Raw genomic sequence first — 26802 nt, 5'->3', positions numbered from 1 at the left:
CTGTGTCTTAAGCAGCAGCCCACTTATCTATTTACATAAAATAAAAACGTGTCATCTGCATATTACACAATGTTCTTTGCAAGAGACACATTAACCCTCTAAGCTACTATAAGAGTCAAAAGTGTGACTAGACAAAACTGAGATCTTTCCATCAAGTGCATTAATAACCTGAGTTATCTTACCATTCTTCTTCTTCTTCGAGATTTACTGAGCTCACAAAGCTTTTTGCAGCAGGTGCTTTAACCCTGTAAGATATTTTCAAATGGAGCCTTTGCAACCAAATAAGCCAAAACAGGCTTACTGTCAAATTTCCGCTTGCTGCATATTTCTTAGTGGCAGAGTTTTTTCTTAACCCATTCGCTGCCAGGCCTTTCCCCCCTACGGTGCCAGGCCTTTCCTTGGCTATTTGGGGCAGTTTGCGCTTAGGCCCTCATAACTTTTTACCCACGTAGGCTACCCAAGCCAAATGTGCGTTCTTTTTTCCAACATCCTAGGGATTCTAGAAGTAGCCAGAGTATGCGGGTTTCCCTGAAGGAGACCAAGAAATTAGCCAAAATACAGCATTTTTTTTATGGGGAAAAAAGGCTGCAGAACAAGGCTTATCGTTTTTTCCCCTGAAAATGGCATCAACAAAGCGTTTACAGTGCTAAAATCACCATCTTCCCAGCTTTCAGGAACAGGCAGAATTGAATCAGAAAACCAAATTTTTCAACACAATTTTGATACTTTACAAGAACATACCCCATTTTTACTATTGTTTGTGCTTTCAGCCTCCTTTGAATTAGTGACAAAAATGGGTGCGAAACCAATGGTGGATCCCGGAAAGCTAAACATTTCTGACAAGTAAACAAAATTCTGAATTCAGCTAGGGGTCATATGTGTAGATCCTACAAGGTTTTCCTACAGAAATTAACAGCTGAAATAAAAAAATATTGAAATTGAAGTGAAAAAAACAGCCATTTGTCTCCACGTTTTACTCTGGAACTTTTTCCAATTGATGTCAGATTTTGGAAAGCAATACACCGTTACATCTGCTGGACTCTTCTGGTTGTGAAGATATATAGGGCTTGTAGATTCATCAAGAACCCTAAGTACCCAGGGCCAATAAATGAGCTGTACCTTGCAGTGGGTTTTCATTGTATACCGGGTATACAGCAATTCATTTGCTGAAATATAAAGAGTGAAAAATAGGTATCAATGCAACCTCTGTAATTCCAAAATGGGCACAAGATAAGGGGTTGAGAAGCAGTGGTTATTTGCACATCTCTGAATTTTGGGGTGCCCATACTAGCATGTGAATTACAGGGCATTTCTCAAATAGATGTCTTTTTTACACACAGCCTTACCTTTGGAAGGAAAAAATGTAGGGAAAGACAAGGGGCAATAACACTTGTTTAGCTATTCTGTGTTCCCCCAAGTCTCCCGATACAAATTGTACCTTCCTTGTGTGGGTAGGCCTAGTGCCTGCGACAGGAAATGCCCCAAAACACAATGTAGACACATCACATTTTCCCAAAGAAAACAGAGCTGTTTTTTGTAAAGTGCCTACCTGTGGATTTTAGCCTCTAACTCAGCCGGCACCTATGGAAACCTACCAAACCTGTGCATTTTTTTAAACTAGACACCTAGGGGAATCCAAGATGGGGTGACTTGTGAGGCTCTCACAAGGATCTGTTACCCAGAATCCTTTGCAAACCTCTAAATTTGGCCAAAAAAATGCTTTTTCCTCACATTTCAGTGACAGAAAGTTCTGTAATCTGAGAGGAGCCACACATGTCTGTCCACCCAGAGCTCCCCAAGTCTCCTGATAAAAATGGTACCTCCCTTGTGTGGGTAGGGCTAGCGCCCGCGAAAGGAAATGCCCGACTCTCTATCTGGACACATCAAAATTGTCAAATACAAAACTACCTGTTTTTGTGGGGGCCACCTGCGTTTTTGGTCCTGGGCTCAGTAGCCATATATGGAAACCTACCAAACCCAAACATTTCTGAAAATTAGGCACCTGAGGGAGTCCAGGAAGGTGTGACGTGCGTGGATCCCTCAGTGTTTTCTTACCCAGAATCCTCAGCAAAGCTAACATTTAACAAAAAAATCACATTTGTCCCAAATTTCTGTGGGATCACTGCATAGGGACAAATTTCCCACCACCCAACTTTCCCCTCAGTCTACCGGTAAAAATGATACCTCACTTGTGTAGGTGGGCCAAGTGCCTGTGTCAGAGAAGAGCCAAAAACATGTTGAAATTAAAAGGAAACCAAAGTGGATCCAAAAGGGCAGTTTGAAAAAATATATATTATTAGGCTGACAAGTGGCGCATAATTTTTATTGGTGTAGTTGTGACAATGCTGGGTGGTAGGAATTTTGTGGATTCCTGCAGATTCTGGAAGGTTCCATCAGAAAAATGTGGGGAAAATGTGTGATTTCTAGAAAAATTAAAGGTAGAGCATAGTGGGTAAGAAAATGGTGTGGGGTGCATGTGAAGCACATCACCCTGGACTCACCCAGATGTTTAATTTTCAGATGTGTCTATGTCTTGTGGATTTTTCTACATGGCAGCGTCCCAAAGTTCAAAAAGTGCAGCACTCACCATTCCAAGTGGGAGGATTTTGAGAGCAAGCCAAGCTCTCATTGCCCAAATGTAAAACCAAAACCTAAAATAATCAAATATCCTCTTGCTTGCCGTGGGATAACATGTTTTGGTGTGCAGGGGAGACCTGAAAGAATGTTACCCCCTTCAGTTGGGGTGGGGGCATAACCAGGCCTATACTGGTTAGTAGCAACCAGCCCACTATTTTTTTGTTAATTCCCTGGCATCCAGTAGGCTTTCTGCCCCCACAAGGAATGGATCGGGGGTAATTGCCCCATCTGCCCACCAGTGGGTAGAACAACTTTGTCCCCATTTATTTGGGGTGGGGATATAACCATACCCCCAGCCTCTTTTTTGAAAAAAAAATCTTCCCTGGTGTCTGTTGGTATTTCTGCGCCCCTGAGGGGGCAGATGAGCCTTACAAAAATAGGTCGATCTGGCCTAAAATAAATTTGCTCCCCAGGGGATCGACCCTTGCCTAAGGGGTCGCTCCCCTTGCTTGAAATATGCGCCAAAAAAAATCCCTGGTAGATTGCGCTAAGAAAAATAGGCCGATCTGCCCCCAAGGTGGGCAGAAATGGCCTAAAATAAATTTGCCCCCCAGGGGATCGACCCTTGCCTAAGGGGTCGCTCCCCTTGCTTGAAATTGCCGCAAAAAAAAATCCCTGGTAGATTGCGCTAAGAAAAATAGGCCGATCTGGCCCCAAGGTGGGCAGAAATGGCCTAAAATAAATTTGCCCCCCAGGGGAACGACCCTTGCCTAAGGGGTTGCTCCCCTTGCGTGAAACTGACCTAAAAAAAATCCCTAGTGGTTTCTGCCCCTCTTGGGGACAGATTGGCCTAATAAAAGTAGGCCGATCTGCCCCCAAGAGGGGCAGAAATGGCCTAAAAACAAAATGTAAACAATTTTTTTTTAAAGTCCGGGTGTCTAGTGGCTTCTGCCCCACATGGGGGCAGATCGGCCTAATCAAAAGCTGATCTGCCCTCAGGGGGGTCAGAAAACACCTAATAAAAAAACTGCCCCTTGGGGAGCGACCCTTGCCTAAGGGGTCACTCCCCATATGCCAATTTCATTAAAAAAAGATTTTTAAAAAATCCCTGGTGTCCAGGTCGATCTGCCCCGGGGGTGGGGGCAGAAGCCACTAATCAGTATAGGCCGATCTGCCCCCCCGGGGGACCGAATAGGCCTAGTAAAATTATTGCCCCCTGGAGAGCGGCCCTTGCCTAAGGGGTCGCTCCCCTTATGAAACAACACAAAAAAAAAAACTGGTGTCTAGTGGATTAGAGCTGCCTAATCAATATAGGCCGATCTGCGCCCAGGGGGCTGGGGCAGAAACGGCCTAAAAATAATGTCCCCCCCTGGGGAGCGGCCCTTGCCCAAGGGGCCGCTCCCCTTATACACAAACAAAAAAAACAAAAAACCCTGATGCCTAGTGGGCATTTCTACAGCCCGATCGCATCATTGAAGCATGCTTCCAACGCGATGGGAGGTGACCTCTGATGAGGTCAGCATGCCATTGCATGCTGACGTCATAAGATGTCAGCGAGAGGGAGATCGGGGTGGAAAGAGAAGCGATTCCCCTTTCATCCCTGCCTATGAGAGGCCCACGGGGAGCGCTAGCGCTACCCCCGTGGGCTGGGTCCAGGACGAGGTGGTTACGTTTGTGGCACCTGAGCGCCGCGCCACCGGACGTAACCACTGTGTGCTTGGCCCCCAAGGGGTTAAATAAAAGTATAAAAAATCCCTGATGCCTAGTGGGCATTTCTGCAACCTGATCGCATGGTGGATCATCGAAGCATGCTTCCAGCGCGATGGGAGATGACCTCTAATGAGGTCAGCATGCCATTGCGTGCTGACATCATCAGATGTCAGTGAGGGGGTGAGGGGGCTCTGGGTGGAAGGGGAAGCAATTCCCCTTCCATCCCTGCCCATGGGAGGCCCGGGGGGAGCGCTAGCACTCCCACCCATGGCCTGGGTCCAGGACGAGGTGGTTACGTCTGTGGCGCCTGAGCGCTGCGCCACCGGACATAACAACCTCATTCTCAGCACCCAAGGGATTAAATAAAAGTATAACTTGACTGTCGGACTGCTTCTCAGGAGTTCACCCCTTGTGACTCCAGCCCTTTTTGTTGCCACAATTCTACCCACAATTTATGGGTTTCCGCACTAATATTTCTCCCAATTCCAGCCATGGGTATCACAGAGTATGCTAGGAGTATTGCTTTCAATTTAAATAAGTGCAGGCAGTCAGTGCTTGACAGTACACGACCAGCCATCCAAGTGCATTTAAAAAAGTATGGGAACTGTGGCACTGCATGCAATGGGGTTGGGGGTCGGTGGGGCAGGGTCAAAGGTGTGGCTAAACAGAAAGAAAATATTCTTCAAGTGTTTTGATTCTTTCACCTTCAGGTCGCTACATTTAAAATAATGTGCAGCTTAAATGAGAAATACATTTTAAAAAGCTATGCTAATTAGTAGAAAAATGCACTATAGTACACTATGAAAACTCTGTTAGTTAATGCACTGCAGAGGTCTGTCTTTAACCAGAGAGCCACAGAATTAAATCTTGGTTGGAGCAGTAAGGAATAGAGACTTTAGTATTTGTAGGTCCTAGCCTGTGACAGAAAGCACTGTCAATATGTAAGCGATTGTTTTAAACTTGCATCACACACAGTGTATGATAAACTGCAACAAAATGCACAAAACATTTTAAGATAAAAGGGTTATTCCAAAATATACATTTTAGTACTATAACTGTCTCTTTAAAGCATGCACTTTGCGGCTCAGCTGGTAACTCTTGTACTACCGTTCAAGAATAAAACTTTCTCACGACAAAGCTTCAAGTGATTCCATCAATTAAAGAAAGTACCCGCTCCCAAGAACCTTTTACATTTGTAGGTTGACCAGTCGTGCACACCTGTATTTTATTCAGGCAAGCAGGCAACCTAGCAAGGCAGGTTATTTCTTGTTTATCGATCTGCTCACTTTCAGTTTCACAGAACAGGAGATTCCCTGGATGACACGTCATCTGAAGCATGTGAATTATTGGAATTAACAATCACAGGACGATTGTCTTTTCACATAAAGTAGAGTAACGGTTTTTCATAAATGTGAAAAAGACACTTGGGCACGTATTGCTCCTCCCATCCCGCCCACTTTGGCCTCTGTACCCGACAAATGTTTTTTTGTTACAAAAGACAAGGTGTTCCTGCAATGGGTAGTAAAACCATGCATGCCAACAGACCAGACTAAAGCGGGAGGCTCACAGATTTTTAAGCAAACAATCCTGCTATTTGAGCTATCTCCCGCCTAGGATTGCTTCTGCTTCAACCAATATACGGGAATTAGAAAAATACAAAATCTCCCACTTTCTAGCTTTACGATGTTGGTATGTAGAAGTACAACATATATGCATGCCAACATTTTACAAGAGGAAAGTGGGAGATTGTGAAAACATCGAGAGAATGAATTTTCCCCATTGACTTCTCTTGAAGCAGAGACAATTTCCAGCGGAAGACAGCCAAAATAAAGTCAATGTTAGCTTCCGAAAATCGTGAGTCTCCCGACTGAATCCGGTGCATTGGCCTGTAACCTTACAAAAAGCTTTCCCGTCCTGTTGTCCATGTGGCAGCTTCCTGCGCAAAGCTTTAAATAACAGGGTGTTCCGCTATCTCTAATCTAAAATTAATATCGCCATCCTCCGGGGAACCGTAATGCCTCATGTCTTCATCTAGACACTTTCCATACACCGTCGTTATGCACGCACCTTGATCTGAATAAAGATTTGGGGAAAAAAAAAATCCTTCTTAGAAACCGCCAGGAAGTATCTGGCTTCACGGGGCGACGCGCTCGTTGATGACGCGCTGCCGGTGGGCAAGATGGCGGCGCTCAATACGCTGGTTTCGTATGATGGTAGCAGTGGGTCTGACTCCGACTCCGAACATGGTACTGTGGAAGATGAGGAGGAGAAGACCCAGCATCTGCGACCTCCACCCAAAGGTCCAGGCGGCTCCAGAGCTCTGCTCTGCGTGGACGCGGCTCCTGAAGTGGCTGTGAAGGTAAGATTCGGGGCTCCATCACTGCTGCTCTTGTGGGGTTGGTCCATGATGCTGAAATTAGACCACCTGCTTAAAATTGAAAATATCAATAGTGTACATCCCAGGAGATGGTGTTTGCAGGGCATAGAATAGTAGAATATTTTTAAGGAGACTTTTCTATAACTGAGATGTAGGGTTGTCGCTTTTTTCATGGAAAAAGTATCAACTTCTAGTTTGCGATTTCCGAAGGACTTCGACCTTGTATTTTAATCGGGGGTATTTTAATCAGTGGTGCAGCCGATTCAATGCAACGTGGTCACGAGGTGTGAAGGGGTCCAAATACAACATACACTTGAGGGGCCTCCTACCAGCATAGACACTAGAAGTAGGCAGAGCTTAATATGAGCAGGTGGGGCCAACAGGCATTTACTATTTCCTTATCAGACATTCCACGAGAGCAAGAGAGGGTAAAACACAAAGCGCAAATGAAGAAAAGACGGAAACACCCTCACGGGAGAAAGAAGAGGATGTGGCTTAAGGTGCAGAGCTGCCGACTTTGGAACTGGGTAACCAGGAGCCTGCGCGTGGGTTCATCATCCTGTGATTTTGGGCAAATCACGTAACCTCCCCGCCTACAAAAAATATAATGTGCCCTTGTTTAATTAATCTTGTGCTCATGTAAAGCGCTCCAATACCGTCGGGTCGAGTTCACGTAGTATAAAACTGTAATAAAATAAAAAGCAGGAGCCTGTAAGAGTGAGTTATAGGACAGGGACAAGGTGAATTAGCCTTGATATTTGGCGTGGGGACATTTAGTAGTACTGACTTCTGAGCTAAGCTTTGGGCACTTGCGTTTGATATTTTACAAATTAAGCGCTGGAATTAAGGGTGCCGGGGTGCCCCAGCTGGTGTTCCATACGTGAATTACTTCAAATTTTGTTTTTAACTTGTCACCTTTGCTATGCGTTAAAATACGGAGGTCAAATGTTAGTCTGTCCATCTGACAAATTGTTGCTTATTATTTTAACATGGAGACTGATGCTTACTTTTCTTTCTCTTATTTGGACAGGCTGTTGTTCTCTTCTAACCCACAGCAAATTTAAATAAATATAAATGATCTGTACAAATATTTAAAAACAAACGTGAAAACACAGATAAAGCACTTTATTTCTATTTCTTAATTTTAATGGCAACAATAGAAGTGACATGATCAAGACACTTGGTGTTGCGCAAATGACAAATATTAGCGGAAACCCGATTTCCGCACATAATACCAACTCAACAGCTCCGCTCCGCCGCCCTCGCTACAGTCCCCCGCATCCAACGCACCACCTCTGGCAGGCAGATCCTTCTCCCACCTCGCTGCCAAAACCTGGAGCTCCCTCCTCACCAACCTACGCAAGACCCAGGAAGCACCTCAAAACATTGCTTTTCATGCAGACCCCCTCCCCCCCCCCAGCACCGTGAGACCCTACTGGGTGAATAGTGCGCTTAAGAAATGTATTTGATTAACATAATCAGTAAAAATATCCAAATGAAATGTTCATTTAAATGGAAAATGTGCTGTCTTTAAATGGCAGTGTGCTACTACGCCATCCTTTAGTAATATTTGTAATAGTCTGCTCCTCAATGCAACACCGGCTACATACTGCACCCTTACCACTCTGCTGCTGAATGGGTGTGGCTATTTTGCAACACTTGTTCGTTGTGTGATGCTTGAATTATTCAGAATCCCTATGAGTTTAGTGATGTGACATTGATGGCAGTAGTCTAGTCTGAAAATTGTACCACTAGGGGCACAGGAGCTCTTTTCAGCACTGGCAGCTTACTGTTTGCTCCGCCTGATTCCATTATCTCAAGAAGTCAGAATCCCCTGGCTGTACAAGCAGCAGAACCCACGGAGCACCTGCGGGGCACTGTAAAGACCTTATTGCACAGACTAAATGGCAGAGCAGTGTGTGTTCTCTTTTGTAGATGCATAGTACACCATTTGGTCCTGGCTACCTTTCGCCTGCAGAGATTAAAGAAGTTATGCCCCGGTTGCTGCCTGGCTTCTGAATTACAAGACAGTTGCAGTAATCACTATGTTCAGCCTTATGAGCTGCCAGTTAGAATCACCACAGAGAAAAATACCGAGAGAGGGTGAACTTGAGTAACTGCTATACAGAGTACTGTATTAGAGCTGGGTGGGCAGGCCAATGAATTTACAAGAAGAGCCCCAACAAAATTTTGTCTTGACTACAGAATCCTGCCTTGTCTGTAAGAGTCCATGCACAAGCTGCCATGGGAACATTGACATGGAAATAGTACAACAAATATTATGTGCAAATATGGTGACATGTCTTAAAAAATACATATTTCTTTAACAAGGGTTTTATCTTACTACATCCAATTCCATCACTGGGTTGAGAGGTGTTTATTAAAAGTGATCGTTTTTAAACATTCATGCCCCCAAACCCACACCCGTCGACAGTATAATTAATGAACTAAGAGGCAAGCCAGTTGTCATGTGCATCCTATATGTTGGATTCTTACTTTGCACTGAACAACAATATAGTCCATGAAGTCAAACACAAGATTTTTTTACTTGGCACACCCTCATATTTCAATGTTTTGCCATATGCAATAATGGAAAAAAGATGAAAGGCATGACAAAATATTTGCCTAGGATTACACAACTTGGTCAAGTGGCGTATTGCTCTCACTTAAACTAAGAGGACACAATGCCAAAAGAATGCAGCACTCTTAGTCTAAATAATGAATTTATTTAGGCACTTCCCAGATATCAAATAAGTCATACAAGTATATGTAAGTAAGCATTGCAATTCAAATGCAGCAAAACTTATATATACATAGATAAAGGCATATATATCAAGTGGTCAAGACTGAAAAAGAAACGTGCATTATATCAACAAAGCATGTATACATAAGCTAAATAATCAAGATTTAAAATGCATCACCATAGGAGACATAGACATCACCCCCTTCCCCCAGTTCTGAAACTAAACGCTGGCTTCACTGCGTCTGCATCGAAAAACACCCATATAAACTGTTCAGGCTCCAAATGTTTGTCCTAGCACTGTCCGCCACTTTGCAAGTAAAGAGAAAATCATGTTTTGTACAGAAAATATTTGCACTGCCTTGCACGTGCAGCAAGGCACAAAATGGAGTCGGTCAAATGATGGCTAAATCTAAATAGCATCACTAGGCGCCAAACCGGTATTAATCTAGGTTTTCCAGTTTCATATTGTATAATTGAGCCACTAAATTGGTATGCCTTTCTTGCTCCTGTTTGACATTATTTAATGCTTTGTCTTTAACTCTTGGTGTTTAAGGTTAGAGAGTGGGTAGCAGCTAAAAGCCACGAAAAAACTTAACTCATTTTGGACTTGAGGGTTCAGGAGAACCACAAACTGAACTAGAGCCTGGCATCTCGCTTGAGCCTTCAGTGGCTCACCTACATCAATACTTTACTCTGGGTATTCTGTGCCTAAAATAAGCTTAGATGTTGCTGTCAGTATGAAACATGTTTTGTAAGTGAGGATATATTAGCTGAAATGCCACTTATTTATTTTCTCAAGGGGAGGTGTTAAATAGTGCTGCCCAGTGCCACGCTCGTTTCATGTCTTTTGAAGAAAGTTTGCAGAAGCCCTGCACTGACATTCTTGTTCCATGTCTTTGAAGGAAGCTTGCACTGACTGACCCTGCAGTAGTACACTTGTTGCTTATCTTTTGAAAAAAAGCCTGCACTGCATATCCACACTTCTTCCATGTCTTTGAAAGAAACATGCACTGGTCCTGCAGTACCACACTTGTTCCATCTGCTTCAAAGAAGATTGTGATGCTGTTGGCCAGTGCTATATGTCTTATACATGTGAGGCAATGGAATGCTTCCCATCTGCTCTATTTCTGTGTGTTTTAAGTCTGACCAAAAGACAGTTTTAGCTGTCTCACCAGCCACATATTTTCTAAAAAATAATACATAATCAGGCTTAGAGAAGCTGGGCGTTGAGTAGGCCCACTTCAGTTATTCAGCAGGGGCAGTGTTATTCACAAATGGGTTCATCCCTTCAGAACAGCATACATACAATTGAGCGGTGGATCAGCCCTCCTAAGCCATTGGCTTTACGAGGCAGGGCTAACCATTGGCAATAGTCAGTCACTGGTCTTTAGGTTATCAGGAGGTCTAAGTAAAAGTATTTTGCTTGCTTGCTTTGTGTTACTCCGCATCCAGAGGATTCCCACCTCAGGTGATATTTCCTTTAGTTCATCTCCCAGCAGTTCACCTGCACTGAGATTACCAGCAGCTCCACTGCTATTGCTTCTGGACCACAATTTTCTTAGGTAAAGTGCCTTACATTTCTGCTGCAAGCTTCTTAAAACAATAATCTGCATACCTTATCAATTTAAGTGTTCCAAGTTGGTAGACCAGTGTGAAGAATTACTTTTAAAGGTCTTTTTTAATTGAAGTACTTGACCTCCACACTTACTTGGCATTTTTTTTCTTTCTTTCTTTGTTTTAGTGTATGTTTCCACTACAAAAAACACCTTATTTTGTTTTAGAAGGCAAGTGGAACTATTTTTGATGCAAAGAATCTTCCCTGCAAAAGTCTTCAAAGATAAGACTCGTAGTCTGCAGTGTTGGTCCATGTGTGGCTGTTGGGAGATTAGATATCCTCATTGGACATTCGGGCTTCAGTGTAGCGTATGTCAACAGCTTTGAAATTGCACTAGTGAACCAGTGCACCAGATAGACTATCTATGCCTGCTATGCCACCATCTGTCCCAACTATACTCCTTCCTTGTAAAGGTTGTACTACTTTTTTGTGGGCAGTGTGCGTGTGTGACTGTAGGATGACCATGATGGTTTGTGAGTGTATTGTGAGGGGTGTACCTGTGTGAATGCAGAATTAACATTGTCTTTTCGAAGTGCAGGGGAAATAGTCTACAGGTTGAAAGTTGTTCCTGTGAGCGCAAAGTGAGGCAAATGCCTGTGTGAGTGCTGCATGAGGGGTGTGCCTATTTGAGGTAATCGGTGTGAGTGTGGGGTACCTGCATATCATGTCTTTGTGTGCATGCACTTTATAAGGGCCACACCTTTTTGCTTTGATAATGATTTTTAGGGGTTATGGCCTTTTCCTTTAGAAATGTGGCACAGAGAGTGGAAATACAATATTGTGTGTATGAGTTATGAGTGTGTATGAGTAATTCGTTTTTAATATGGCAAATTTGGCATGTGTTGAAGAAGGTTGAAAACTGTTGTGGCAGATTACAGATTGAAATATCACTCTAGTGATAGGTCCCAGTTACTTTGCTTGCACTAGGGGCCATGACAACCTACCTAAGCCACTGACTTGAATAAGAATTTACAAAATTGAAAATCCTTTGTATTCATTTGGAACATTGCAAGAATGCTCTGTTTACTTAATTAGGCATTTCGAAATAGTTTAGGTGGCTCTAAAATCCTTCTGGGTTAATTTCTTGTGTTTACTCTTTCAAATAGTAATTAAAATGGGGAAAAATGAGTGTGCTGATTTTCTTCCTGTCCCCACTTGTAAGTGTATTTGTAATTTTTTTTTTTAACTATACAATTAGCAGCTGCGTTGGTAGAATACGGACCAGTTGATAGCCCCTTTGGTCCAACGTCACATGTATACGTGCATTTCATCATTTTTTAGGTGCATTTTTAAGAACATTTAGGGACACATTTGGAAACGTTTATGGACATCGAGCAGCATTAATGAAATGTTTGACATTAGATGATTCAAAAAGTAACTTGGGCAAAATGTAGCCTTTTCCAACGTAGGTGCTCTGTTCATCAGAAATTCCTTAATTCATAAAAATAGGTCAATATTTTGCAGTGGTAATACAAGAAACTGGTTATTTTTGTCACTTAAAGTGAGGCACCCAGGGACATAGGAGGAGCTGGCCCTGTGGTATGGCGTTCCCTAGGGTCATTTTTGGCTTCACGAGGGGAACATTCAACGTGGCCCCAGGAGGTGGTGGTCCCCATGGCCAGGGGTCAGTCACGGACCCCCCTTTGTTATTTTATTTCAGCTCTGGGGGGGGTGGCGGTCCCCGGGGCTGTGAGGGAGGGGTGCACCCCCTTTAAATTGAATAATTGCCCTGGGGAGGTGGTGGCACTCAGGGGCTTTGGGGGAGGCTGTGTGGGACTCCCCACCCCCCCCCCTTATAAATTACCATTTTGCTCTGGGGAGGTGGTTGTCCCCGGGGCTAATACAAACCCTAGGAGAGTGGCTATTTGTACCTCCTCTTTTTTTAAATCTCCCCAGAACCTGGCCGATCCAGGGGGAAAATAAAAAAGGGGTGGGAAACCACTTAATATTTTTTTAAACTACAGGCCGAACCACCAAATTTGGCTGAAAGCTAGCTGTCGGTACGCAGATTACGCTTTTGTTTATTCTGTGTAAATCTATTGTGTACTTTTTGAGAAATTTAGGGAAATTCAAATTTGTATATCTCTGGCCACAAAATATTTGCAAACAAAGACGAGCTTGTGCAGGAAAATGCTTGTGTCCTTGCCATGCACAATTTTCTTATCAATCATTTTATTGCAAATGTTTCAGTGACAATATCAAAGATGCCACACACAATCTCATCAATGATATAATATGTGGAGTAATTAACTGTGCATGATGAAGGCGCGAGTTACAGTTACCTTGGGACACAAGTTATAGTTAATTAAAAGAACTCTAACTATAACTGCTTCATTTCTGTGGTTTTGTACGAATAAATTGAAGAACTATAACATCCCTTTAACCTTTGGTTTTTGTCAGTGAATGTATGTGTACGCTGAAAATGAGGGTGCTAGCCCTCCAAGGTCGAGATTTGAAGTTTTATTTCGTGCCACTTTGCTGAAAAAAATGACGTTTTGATCTAATTGGCCGTGTTCACATCAAAGAGCTGCCTTTTTCTCAATTTTATTTACATGCTGAACTCACAGCTTGTGCTTATAGACATGGGGGAAATAATTTGTCTCCTAAGCTCCAGTGTCCATACAAATCAGAGTCGAATTAGGTCATTGCATTTTCAGTGTAGCTCATCATTACAATATCTATATGGACAAATACATTAGTAAATAAAATATTTCTACTTTCATCACAATGTTGTCAGGATCCGCATATATGCACCTCTGTTACTTTTGAAAGCAATAATAAAGTTCCTGGTGCTCCATTGTTTCAGCACCCAACAAATGGAGACACATGCATTATCACTTATTTAAAAAATAAATAAATCGCCTAACAGAAATGTAGAGTTCATATCAATAAACGCTTCAACTTTTCCTTGCCAATGTATAACACAGGAGTATCAATCAACTATCTCTATACCTTTTGAGAGTACCTGCCTGCCTGAGAAATCCTAATGGAATAACACAGTGTATCTTGACTCACAATTGTGTCCTAGTGAGAAGAATGATCCTTGTGTCTATTCCTACATAAGACATTTCATGATAAAATACATCTAAATAAACTACTTCAATTTTTCTTTGTAGATGTGAAACACAGGAGTGCTCATTATCTCCCTGTACGTCTATTTTTCTTTTTCAGCTATTCCTGGTATATCTAGGCTCACAATTGTACCCTACTGGGCTGACACCTGTGCTGTAACTTACATGTGCGATCTCCAGGTCTTTTGTACCTACTAAGAAGCTCTATAAATACCGTCTGTCTGTATGTACATGCTGGTTTTGGCTTGATGCTGTGCTCCCTGTTTTACCCAGTGAAGGTACAGCAAAACTACTAGGAAATCGGGTGAGTGAAGAATATAAAAGTAAAGGTACAATCAGACCAAAAATAAGAAACTGCAAATGCTAACTATGGAATCTCTGCCCTGTAATGGTTGGTTCGGAAATGTGTTTACATAATTTCTTCTGCATTTAGACCAACCACATTCATGCTCTCTGATCTCAAGATACACATTGATTTCTATCTTCTCAGACTTTTTCCCTGTCTCCTCCCCTGATGGTCCATGTTACCGCATCTATAACAAAATATCCTAGTTCCCTGTCTCTTCCATCATGTGTCTCTACAAAGTGTTTGGCCACTGAATAGGTTGTATCCTTATGTTTTAAGGCCTAAACATGTTGGAGTATGTGTTTATGGACTTGATATTCATGCTGCTTACATATTGCAACCTACAAGGGCACTCCAGCACATACACTGCATACTCCGTAAATATAAAATCCCCATAGGTCAGAACTTTTTGCTTAACTGTATAATGAAAGCAGTTTGTTTGTTGAGTTGTTTGTCAAATCAAATCAAATCATTAACATTTATAAAGCGCGCTACTCACCCGTGCGGGTCTCAAGGCGCTAGGGGGGAAAGGGGGGGTTATCGCTGCTCGAACAGCCAAGTCTTTAGGAGTCTCCGGAAAGCGGAGTGGTCCTGGGTGGTCCTGAGGCTGGTGGGGAGGGAGTTCCAGGTCTTGGCCGCCAGGAAGGAGAAAGATCTCCCACCCGCCGTGGAGCGGCGGGTGCGAGGGACGGCAGCAAGTGCGAGGCCAGCGGAGCGGCGGGTGCGGGTGGGGACGTAGAAGCTGAGGCGTCTGTTGAGGTATTCCGGTCCCTTGTTGTGGAGGGCTTTGTGTGCGTGGGTGAGAAGACGGAAGGTGATCCTTTTGCTGACTGGGAGCCAATGCAGGTGACTCAGGTGTGCGGAGATGTGGCTGTTGCGGGGTACGTCGAGGATGAGGCGGGCCGAGGCGTTTTGGATGCGTTGCAGGCGGTTTTGGAGTTTGGCTGTGGTCCCGGCGTAGAGGGTGTTGCCGTAGTCCAGGCGGCTCGTGACGAGGGCGTGGGTCACGGTTTTTCTGGTGTCGGCGGGGATCCAGCGGAAGATCTTACGGAGCATGCGGAGAGTGAGGAAGCAGGCGGAGGACACGGCGTTGACTTGCTTGGTCATGGTGAGAAGAGGGTCCAAGATGAAGCCGAGGTTGCGGGCGTGGTCTGCGGGGGTCGGTGCGGTGCCGAGGGCCGTGGGCCACCAGGAGTCGTCCCAGGCGGACGGGGTGTTGCCGAGGATGAGGACTTCCGTTTTTTCAGAGTTCAGCTTTAGGCGGCTGAGCCTCATCCAATCTGCGACGTCCTTCATACCCTCTTGTAGGTTGGTCTTGGCGCTGGCGGGGTCCTTGGTGAGGGAGAGTACAAGTTGGGTGTCGTCGGCGTAGGAGGTGATGATGATGTCGTGCTTGCGTACGATGTCGGCGAGGGGGCTCATGTAGACATTGAAGAGTGTCGGGCTGAGCGATGAGCCTTGAGGTACGCCGCAGATGATCTGGGTTGTAGGCTGATCTCTCATGCACCAAGGGTGCTTCACAATAGACACCAACAATAGCCTTTTACAGTGAATGAAGATATAAGTAATCCTGAATTAAACGTCCCTCTCTGCGGACCATGCACAAAATCCATGTGTGGAGGAGTTGGGGTACATAAGGGAGGACGCCCGACTGGATTTTCGCTGATTGGGGAGAGACCCAGGTGTCCCCCGGGAGCCGGTATGGGCAGAGACCTGAGTCTGGCGGAGACGGGCCTGCGCTGTTTCGGATGCGCTTTGCCGAGGAACGGAGGATTTGGCGGTGGGGGAAGGACCGACCCCTGAGGTGTCGCTTGAAGAGCGGGGCGGTTGATGAGGTCAGAGGCTCCCTCTGCTGATTGTGGCTAACAGCGACCCACCATTGTTGGGCCCTGGGCGGCGCCGCCTGGGTGTGACCCGGGCATCGTCCTGAACGGGGCGCTGGAGCGCGTTGCCGTCGGACAGCACAACGATTCGGCTGGAGGAGCGGGTTGAATCCCCGGACACAGCTGACCTGCCACATATTGCCTCCAGCCGGGGAGGCCGGCCCCGTCCGCCCTCTGCTTGCCGGCGGCTGCTTCGTTCACGGCCCGCTTGTGAGGAGCGGGATCGCGGCTGGCGGTTGTGCGGGCAGACAACTGCATCCGGACCTATGGGGACTGAGGTAGGCTGTCCTCCCCTGCCCCCCCCTTACCACCCGGTGCGCTGGACCCTGCGCATCATTTCTGGACCACGGAAGGGAGTTGTGGCCCGAGGAACCCCAGCATGTTGGCCCTGTGACGGGCATGGCTATTGCCGCATACGGGCCACTTGGGACGGTCGATCCCTAAAACTAACAAAGACTATACAAGGCATTGTCACAGGATGCCATTTTTTTTTAAAATGGATTTTGCTCTTGCCCACACGTTACCTGAGCACCGGATTCGGGCGTCGGTGGCGCAGGTGGGTTCTGCTGAGACGGACTGGTGTGCATGTACTGTGAGCTTTCTGCCCGTGAGTGCCCATTATCTGTCTGCTTGGTGGAGTCATCTGCTTCAACATCCCACGGGGACTCTCTGTCCCAGGATCGACTGCATCTTGCAGGGGGCGGCCTATTGCATTGTGTGAGCGCTAGTGAATGCACTGCAGTGTCCCACAGATTCTCTTCATCTGCATCAACATCCTGCGGGGACTTTCTGTCCTAGGAATCTTCAGTTTTCCTGGAGGTATGCCCGTAGAAAGTGATTATTCTTGACTTTGTTAGGAGCGAATTTGTAGTTGCACCATGGATGTTCTGTGTTGAGCTTGAGCTGGATGGAACACCTGATTTGGGATCGACCCTAAATAAAGGGCGCAGGAACAGACATTGTGCTATAATCTGACTTGTGCTCAGAGGTGAACTCCTATATGTTCACGGTGAAGCGGTGAGTGGTCTACTACCTTGACTGACGTTTTGAGTATAGCACGGTAAATTCCGAATGAGTTCCAGGAGTAAACCCAGAAGTAAGGTCCTGCACCGCAGATCCACTATTGATCACAGAAAACAGACCATGGAGGATCTCACGCAGCCTACAGTGCAGGCCACCCTTGAGAAGATCCTGGGCGCCACTGAAGACACGAAAACCACTTTGAGGCATGACATTAATCAGGTGGCGTTGGATTTGGGGTTATTGAGAGCTGGTCATCACAAACTGGTGGACAGGGTGAAGGAAACAGAAACAACAATATCCGAACTCACACGAAACATGATAACCTCACAGCCACGGTCTCACATCTAAATGACCAGGTACAGCGCTTAGAAAGACGAGTAGAAGGAGGGTGCGGAAGGGACAAACATGGTGGAGTTCTTGGAGGGGTGGCTGCGCACGGTGGTGGCGCCAGACTGCCTTACGCCCTTTTTGTCTTTGGAAAGGGCACATCGAGTCCCCTCTAGGCCTATAGCACCAGGAAGACCACTGCAGGTAGTGGTAGCGAAGTTAATGCACTACAGGGACAGAGACTTACTGCTCCAGAGAGGTTGGGCCTTTTGAAGTGGAGAACGGAGTCATGACGCTGTTCCCTGACTTTGCTTTGGAGGTCCAGATTAAGAGGGCCTCATTCCTGGCTTTGAAAAAGACCCTCTGGGAGGCAGGGATTCAGTACTCACTCCTCTTCCTGGCTAAACTGAAAGTCATTCTGAATGGCAAAGCCACGTTCCTACAGACACCGCAGGAGGCGTGGGACTGAATAGAGGCGAGAGGTCTAGCAGGGAATCAGCATGGCCAAGGTAGACAAGCCGGTCGGACGGGCCATGGAAGACAGAAGAGACAGCGTAACAGGGAGAGACCACCGGCGGGCCCGACTATCGCTCAAAAAGAATTGGCGAGAAAGGTTTGGGGAGGAACTCCCTAGGCGGACAACAGCGGGAAAGACTCGGATCATGCATCTCTCTCCTTCGAAGAGGGCTCTAGTTATTCCAGAGAGGCCCCTAAGGTAACTCCACAAACAGCTGATGAGCTGGCCTGAATAACAAATAACTTCTAACGCTGGTCCTGTGGAGTGGAGGGTTTTCACTGGTATGGTCTTGACGGACTCACAACCGCCCCCCCTTGGTTTCTCACCCACTCGACGTAGAATGACGAGAATTTTAACTTGTTGTTATTACTGCACTGTTGTGATATTTACTAGGCAACCTACAGTTTGAGAGGCGCCCTGGGGATTGGGAGTTGGGGTTTACGATTGTGTTTGATGGTGACATGGGTGCTAGGATTTGTCCATACAAAGTCCATTGAGCGAGGAGAGGATGCCAGACTCTTGAGGCAGTGGGGGAGTTGGCTTAATTGTTTAAATCTTAAATGGCTGAATATAACTTCCTGACTTGGAATATTAGGGGTATGGGTTCACCCTCCAAAAGGTATAAGGTGTTATCATATTTGAAATGGAGGAGTGTACATGTGGCTATGTTACAGGAGATCCACCTCAATGCCCCTGAAATAGATAAATTGAAATGCAGATGGAGGGGACAAATATTTGCCACCAAATATTCTGCATATGCTAGAGGAGCGATGATATGGGTACGATCAGGAGTTCCCTTTGAAGTTAAATCTACTCATGTTGATCAAGAGGGCAGGTTTGTGATTGTAGAGGGACAACTTCACGGAGTTTCAATTGTTGTAAGTAGTCTGTATGCCCCTAATCAGGACCAGATCCCCTTCCTGAAGCGTTTGCCCAGTCATTTAACACGCCAATGCGGAGGGGAGCTGTTACTTGGTGGGGACTTTAACAGTGTAGCAGATGTAGGCCTGGACCGCTCCACTCCGCCTCTACTGGGCGCAGCTGCACATAAAATAGCTAAGCACTCACTTGAATGGATGCTGGGTTGGGGTTTGATAGATGCCTGGTGCGCTCAACATCCGGTTGACAGGGACTTTTCATATTACTCACACCTGCACCGATTACACAATAGGATAGACAGGATCCTTTGCTCCATAAATATCTTACAGAATGTAACTCATACTGAATACCTGGGGCGTACCCTGTAGGACCATAATCCCCTACTCCTCACATGGAGGGCAACAGAGGATAGACCTCCCATTCCGTTATGGAGATTAAATCCGTCTGCCCTGGAAGACCAGGCTTATAGAGAAATACTCCGTTCCTATCTTGCCGACCACATTACCTTTAATACGGGATCTGCATTGTCCAGAAGTGTAGAATGAGAAACCCTTAAGGTGGCAGTTAGAGGCCATTGCATGAGCCAGTCAGTCGGGATTAAGCGTACACTAGAACGAGAGCTGATAGCACTAGAAAAAAATATTCAGAAAGAAGAGAGGAACGAGAATGGGGCAGGAATGCCAGGAGATAAACTTAAAGAGGAAAGAATCGCTTACATCCAAATTGAGGAGCAATTGAGGTGCCATAGCATGCAGAGATACCTGACCTCAGTACAGGCGGAGGAGGGCAGATCTGGAAAGATGTTGTCGTGGTTGGTGAGACCGGGAGGTGAGGGTCCCCTATTGTGAATGTGCGAGATCTGGAGGGGGGGAGCTTAGATGCACACCTAAAGAAGTTAATGGAGCCTTCAGAGAGTACTATACTTTTCTTTATAGACAACCGAATGACATGGGGGCTGAGCAGTTCTAGACATATCTACGCTCACTGCCACCGACTTCTCTGACGTATGAAGACCGGGACAGCTTGGGCAGCCCGGTGACCTTGGAGGAAGTGCAGGATGCCATTTTGCAACTAGCGGCAGGGAAAACCCCGGGTACTGATGGCTTACCAATGGACTTCTATAAGAAATACTCTACTCTCCTGGCTCCCAGGCTGGTGGAGATATTCACAGAAGCATTCCAACGGGGTCTTCTTCCTGACTCGATGAGGGAGGCCTTAGTGGTCCCCTAACCCAAGCGGGATACCGGTGAGGTCTCGGTGACTGACTAGACCGCTATCCATGTTGAATTGTGATTTTAAAATTCTAAGTAAACTTCTGGCTAATCGATTACTCCAATACATCCCCAATCTAATACATAAGGATCAAAACGGGTTTATCCCAGCACGAAACACCTCATTGAATTTAAGACGCCTGTTCACTATTCTACATATGCCACGAGCTGAGAAGCCCCCTGGGGCGACCCTATTAGCAATAGACTTTGAAAAGGCCTTCAATTCATTAAGATGGGACTTCCTGCACACTGTGATGCTCCGGATGGGATTGGGTTCGCTGGGTAGACTTGTTATATGCAGCTCCTTTAGCAAGAGTGAGGACTGGAAGATCAGTGTTTGAGACGTATCGGGTTTATAGGGACACTAGGCAGGGTTGCAACCTGTCCCCATTATTGTTTGCCCTGGCTATCCAACCCCTTGCCGCCCGATTCTGATTGGATGGAGGAGGTAGGGGGTGCCGTGGGGACAGGTTGAGCATATAATCTTGTTATATGCAGATGATGTCCTAATATATCTGCGAGATGGTGAGACTGGATTACCCTGGACCCTGGGGGAATTGGATAATTTTGGAACCATCTCTGGACTCCGCCTCAATAGGGGTAAGACCTTTGTCTTCACTCTTTTGGCGGGTGGTATGTGTCCTTCATCATGCCTGAGGATGTGGTGTGGGCTCCTCGCACTTTTAGATACCTAGGCATACAGGTGTTCCACGACTTGAAGGATCTCCGTGAGGGTAACATAGGTAGAGCGTTGCGTTCACTCCGCTCTTCGGTGGGATTCTGGAGATCTCTTAGATAAACTATATCAGCTAGGATATCATTGTCCAAGATGATTGTGCTCCCACGCCTCCTGTACTACTTTACTAACTTACTGGTATCTGTGCTGACAACATGGTTCCATGAGTTAAATACGTTACTCAGAGATCTTATATGGGACGATGGTCGTAGACGTACCTCGCTCCCTGTTCTCTGTAGGCCGGCGCTCATGGGGGGGCCCCCAGTGTCCCAGATTTTGAACTTTATTACCTGGCTTGTCAGCTACAGTGGATTGCCAGGTGGTTCACTGGAGAAGATCAGTGGGACAGATACACTAACAGTGGTGTGAAGGGTGGAGACTGGATACTGGCACGTATGATTGCTCGAATGAGGGTACCTAAGGAGGGAAATGTCCTATTGAAAGTTGCAATGGATTGTTGGAGGCTCTGTTCACGTCGAGTGGGAGTGGGGGTGGTAACTCCCCTTCTATGCCTCTATTGATGCTGGTCCAATACCCTGCGGCGTGGTCGGTGCCGCGCTGCGTCCCGGGGCCCTGGGCAAGAACAGGGGTGGAGACTCTGGGTGATTTTTTCCAAGACAGAGTATCGAAGTCGTTTGCAGATGTGGTAGAAAGGAACGGTGTACCGGCTGGGCAGTTTCTGACTTATCAATATTTGTCTCATTGTATTAAGGCATGCTGGGGGACGATTAATGCTGAACCTGACACGCACAAGATTTTACACCTCCTCTTGACATCGGGTGAAGACACTCATTTGGTTACTAAGTTGTATAAGGCCCAGATCGAATGTATTCTGACCCCCGTGCGGCCCTTGCGAGAGCGATGGGAAAAGACATTGGAGAGCGACCTGACCGAGGCGGAGTGGAGGAGAGTACTCGCATATCCCAGGGTAGTCTCACGGAACACACGTTTACGTTACATACAGTATAACTGTTTACAAAGGACATACCTCACTCCACATAGGTTAAATATAATTTATGGGGGTGACTCCAGAGCATGTCCCAGATGTACTGAGCAGGACGTGGATCTGGACCATATGCTATGGCTCTGCCCGGGAATACAGCAGGCCTGGGTGGGGGTGCTGGGTGACTTGGAAGCGTCACTGGGAGTTGGACTGGCCCTTACCCCTGCGGTGTGCCTTTTGGGTCTCTATTCCAGGGTACCTGCTAGATTGGTGACTACCCGGTTCCTAGATCTGGCATTAGTACTTTACAGAAGACACATTGCATTAGGGTGGAGATCACCTGGGACCCCCCCCCCCCCCTAGCGATCTGGAGGCGTGATGTCACGCGGTGTGCCAGGACCGAATTACAGGTCCTAAAATGTGAGGTGTTGAGGGGAATGCGCCAGACACCCACCGCCCCCCTTTGGGAGGAGCTTTTAGCAAAATGGGAGCAACACAATAGTGAAGGGGAAGCACTTTAGAGCTAACCTTAATGCCTGTGACTTGGGAGGGGCGCGGAACGGCCAAAACATAGAGGTGATAACAATAACCACTGACAGGCCCGGTGAGGACCACCCGCACCCAGGGATATAATAATGGACGAAGTGGATAACGACTCTATGCAGTTACACCTACCCAGAAGTGTTTATGATTTTGCCATAACACACATGCTTTCATTATTGGGGGCAGCGCCCCAAAATGGTGCAAATTGCTGTAAATGAGAATGCTGGGGGTTGTACTCACTTGGCACCATGCTCTCCTCCATATACGACGGACATTGGACCCATGTTAGACACCATCGTGTACATAGTTCCCTGGATATTCGATACGTTTTAGGTATATCGAATGCAACCGGAACAGTTAATGTTTAAATGCTTTATTGATACCCAGATCCAAATACGAAATATTCATTGGAGGAGCAGCGCACGGATGATCCGGTATGTCATACTAATTGGGGGGGATTTATTAACGTTCTTTAAGTTGCAACTAGCATATTTGTGGTGCCGTTGTATGAGAGAAAATTTTTAAAAATATATTTAAAAAAAAAAATCAGTGAATGAAGATATTAGCAATGTACTAGTAATAAGAAAGCGAATAAACAGTACATAGAATAAATCTGGGGTGGCTGGGAGTGAGAAAGAAAGATCAGCAGAAGTCTAGAAGAGAGACAAATAAAGAAACCAGCTTATTTCAAGCAAAAAGTATTACATTTAAATGTTGAGAAAATAACAGTAGAGAGGGAGCAGGATCAGGAAGGGCCATTGGGAGTCCAAGTAGGCAGAACAGACTAGGATGGGAAGACTAGCTGAAGAAAAGTGGTGAGTTCTGCTAACAGAAGGAGTGGGGCACTCATGTTGCAGTTATGATCATGTGTAGTGGTTACAGTAGGCACCCAAGACTTGTGGAAGACCTCATGTCTACAGTTGGGAGGAGCAAAAGTAAGTACCTAAGAGTTGTAGGTGGCGGCAGATTGTTTGTTTTTACTCCTGATATCTCTTGTGCTGCCTGTTAATTTGAGGAGTTTATAAAGTTAGTTGTGAGTTGATTTGAAGGCTAAGCATCCCAGTTTAAAGTTCATTGTAGTTTAAATAGGCACAGAAGCCAATATGCTACCAACAGTATGCAGACATTGTACTGTGTTTAGGTCGAGCATGCAGTGAGCAAGCCCTGCTTTCCGACATGTTGTAATCTATCTGTGTTTTTTTTAATTTTTATTGTTTTATTGTAAGCACTGCAAGATGGTACAAAATCCAAGAGGGACCAAGGTCCCAACATTTATAAACAATAGTACATAATAAGTCAAAGTATATAGGCAACAAATGGAGCAATGGGACATTGTCAGTTGTTCTTCGAGACCGTTGCTATAGTGATCACAGTAATCACAATGATAATAGCATTCAGAAAAAGCAGTAAAGAGAACGGAGAGTAGAGGGGAAGGGGAAATAGAGGTCGGGAATGGGGGATAAACAGAACTTTGTGCTATATGACGTCCTTGTACAGGGGGAACAAAAAAGGGGTAAGGGGGGTAGACCATTGTATAGGGTGGTGGGAGCTGGGTTACAGTGTCGTCTAGCCCCTTGGGAGTGGGGAGTTCATTCCTCGCTGTGCCGGTAACCGGCTTGTAAGCAAGTCACAGCGCCTGTATACAGTGCGATATCAAATTGCGGTCGGATATCTTTACGTTGGGAGGTGGCCTATCGGAGTGGTAATATACGCCTGGATAGTGAGTTGCCGGGATAGCGATCAATCTGGATATGAGGGTCTGAGTTCTTTGGCTTCTCTCATCACAGTTCATGCTTGTTACTTAGTGTTCTTATGCCGACTCTGATGTATGGGTCTACGACCGAAGGTTACTGATAAAAGTATAGGAGGCCTGGATCATGCCCCTGACAGAACTGAGGAAGAGAGAGAGAGGAAGAAAGAAGACAGAGAGAGGGAAGAGGAGAGAGAGGAGAAAAGGAGTCTAATGAGAGAAGAGGGAGAAGGGTAATCTATTAAAGGAAAAAAGAGGGGCGTAGGGTGGGGGATGGAAAAGGGGAGGGGGAGAATGAAATTGGAGGGGAAGGAGGGAAAGGTAGGTGATTTCAGGCGACCTACGGGCGTCCCCCAGTGAGGAAGGGGCCCATACTTGGTTGAATAATTGGTCTTGGTCTTGTAGGTTATAGATGATTCTTTCATGCGTGGCGATGCGGGTCATAGCTATGATCCATTCTTCCGGAGTTGGAGAGACAGTCGATTGCCAGTGGCGTAGGATACAGATTTTTGCAGTGGCTAGCGCTGTGTGTAGCATCCTCTTGTGCGGTCTGGTTAAGCCTGGCAGAGGGGTCGTGTCGTGCAAAAGTATGAGGGGGGGGGAGGGAGTGGTGCCGGGAGTATAATAAATTCAGCCAGGGTAGAGCCCACCACATCCCACAGCGATCGGACCGTTGGGCAATCTGTTAGGATATGTTTGAGATCGCAGTATGACTCTGGGCATCGCCAGCACTTCGCGTGTGGGAGAAGTCCTGTCCTGTGCAGTTTTGCTGGGGACCAGTGCCAATCATGTAGGACCTTAAAGAGGCAGAACTTTAAGCGTGCCTCTCGAGTACCTATGTCCAGAGCCTCTAGAATGTCTACCCAGTCTTCCGGGTCTAGTGTCTGTTGTAGTCTGGTTTGCCATTTTAAACGCAGCGTATCTGAGAGGGGTTGGGAATAGAGCTGTCGGATAATTAGGTCATAGAGACCCGCCATGACTCCCCTATGGTGCCCCCACTGTTGTAAGTAGGCCACTATGGGTGAAGACCGGGACCCCCATTCGATAACCTCAGTCCCCTGACAGATGCAGTGTTTGAGTTGCAGATAGCGCCACTCTTGGCTCGGTTGGAGATTGAATTCCTCCCGTAGCCTGGGGAAGGATTTAAGTGTGTCGTTTTCCAGAATCTGGGAAATGGTATGGATGCCAGCCCTCCTCCACTGCAGCCAGTCCAGCACTTCACCGCCTATCCGGAGTCTGCTGTTGCGCCACAGAGGTGCTTGGGCGTGAACAAGAGGGTGGACCCCGAGCTGGCGGTGGACCCTACGCCAGGCCGCTCGTGTCGCCTTCAAGATGGGGTTCACTGAACCGGTCGATGGGAGGTCGTTGCGGTAAGGCCCTCCGAGTCCCTCCTTTGCAGACAGCAATAGTGTCTCCACAGCTGTCCACTGGGGCGGGTCCGGCACTCCGGACAGTGTGTGAGACAACTGGGACAGGTGTAGTGCAAGTGAATAATGCTCTACCGACTGTAGCCCCATGCCCCCTTGGGAGCGGCAGGCTAGGAGTTTAGCGGACGATAAGCGTGGTCGCATTGAGCCCCATACGAATGATCTAATGAGTGTATCTATTTTTCACAGTGTCTGGAGAGGCACCTGTAGGGGGAGGAGTCCTAGAATATATGTGAAATGGGGCACCGTGACCATCCTTACCGCTTGTACTCGACCCCACATGGACAGGCCTAGTTGGCTCCATTTTGCAAAATCAGGCTTCATCCGCGCAATGAGGGGGTCAATATTGTCCGCCACCATGTGCGCTAGGCCCAGATTGACTAGCACTCCCAAGTATTTAAGGCGTTTCGGTGTTCAGCGAAACGGGAAACCTAGTAGAGCTGCTCTTGTAGTCATCCGCGAGACGGGGAGTATCTGTGGCTTTTATCACACCCATCACTTTCAATCGTTCCTGGGCTCGCTTTGAAGAACTCCCTTGATGTCATTGGTAAATGCTTCACATTTGTCTTGCCTTGTGGCTGTTTTGTTATGCCTTGCCGACTGACCTTGTTACATGGATAATTGCACCACTGCCAATATGCTTTTGTGTGTGCAAACAACTTTTTTTGTGGTCTGTCCCCTACGCGCTCCGTGGTGCTTTAAAGTTTCATACCGCACAAACATGATTGGGTATTGGAGTGCTTTGCATCAGCACCAATTGCGTCATATTGTTTCCTTTGTCTCTCCCATTGCTCTCAATGGCAGCAGGAGAGCAGAAATGCTTCGGCTTGTATTTTTAATTCACTTTATCCCCCAGAGTTGTGCTGAGAGTGGTCATGCCTTTAGAGTCCAGCCACCCCCGCCGATCAACCCTTCCCCCAGCAATCCTATTGCCCAACATGAGACCTCGTGGCCTCACAGTTCAGGCTGAAGACGAGTTAGCAGCAGCGGGGCAGCCCTGCCTTTCACTACAACTGTGGGAGGCTACTGTGGCACTCTGGCACTATACTCTGGGGACCCACACA

The 26802-nt window shown here is 46.4% G+C and overlaps 1 protein-coding gene across 1 annotated transcript in view; it reads left to right on the top strand.

Moving 5' to 3' along the window:
- The first annotated feature begins 6391 nt into the window (after positions 1 to 6391).
- Positions 6392 to 26802, top strand: part of CDC40 (cell division cycle 40) — a 324684-nt gene continuing 304273 nt past the window's right edge. The window contains exon 1 of the mRNA XM_069234621.1: positions 6392 to 6646. Coding sequence (XP_069090722.1) covers positions 6467 to 6646 — 180 coding nt within the window. The 5' untranslated portion in view covers positions 6392 to 6466. The remainder of the gene's footprint in view (positions 6647 to 26802) is intronic.

Source organism: Pleurodeles waltl, chromosome 5 (genome assembly GCF_031143425.1).
Source record: "Pleurodeles waltl isolate 20211129_DDA chromosome 5, aPleWal1.hap1.20221129, whole genome shotgun sequence".
In the NCBI taxonomy this organism is placed as follows: Eukaryota; Metazoa; Chordata; class Amphibia; order Caudata; family Salamandridae; genus Pleurodeles; species Pleurodeles waltl.
Note: the sequence above shows the minus strand (reverse complement) of the source record. Positions and strands in the feature narration are given on the sequence as shown.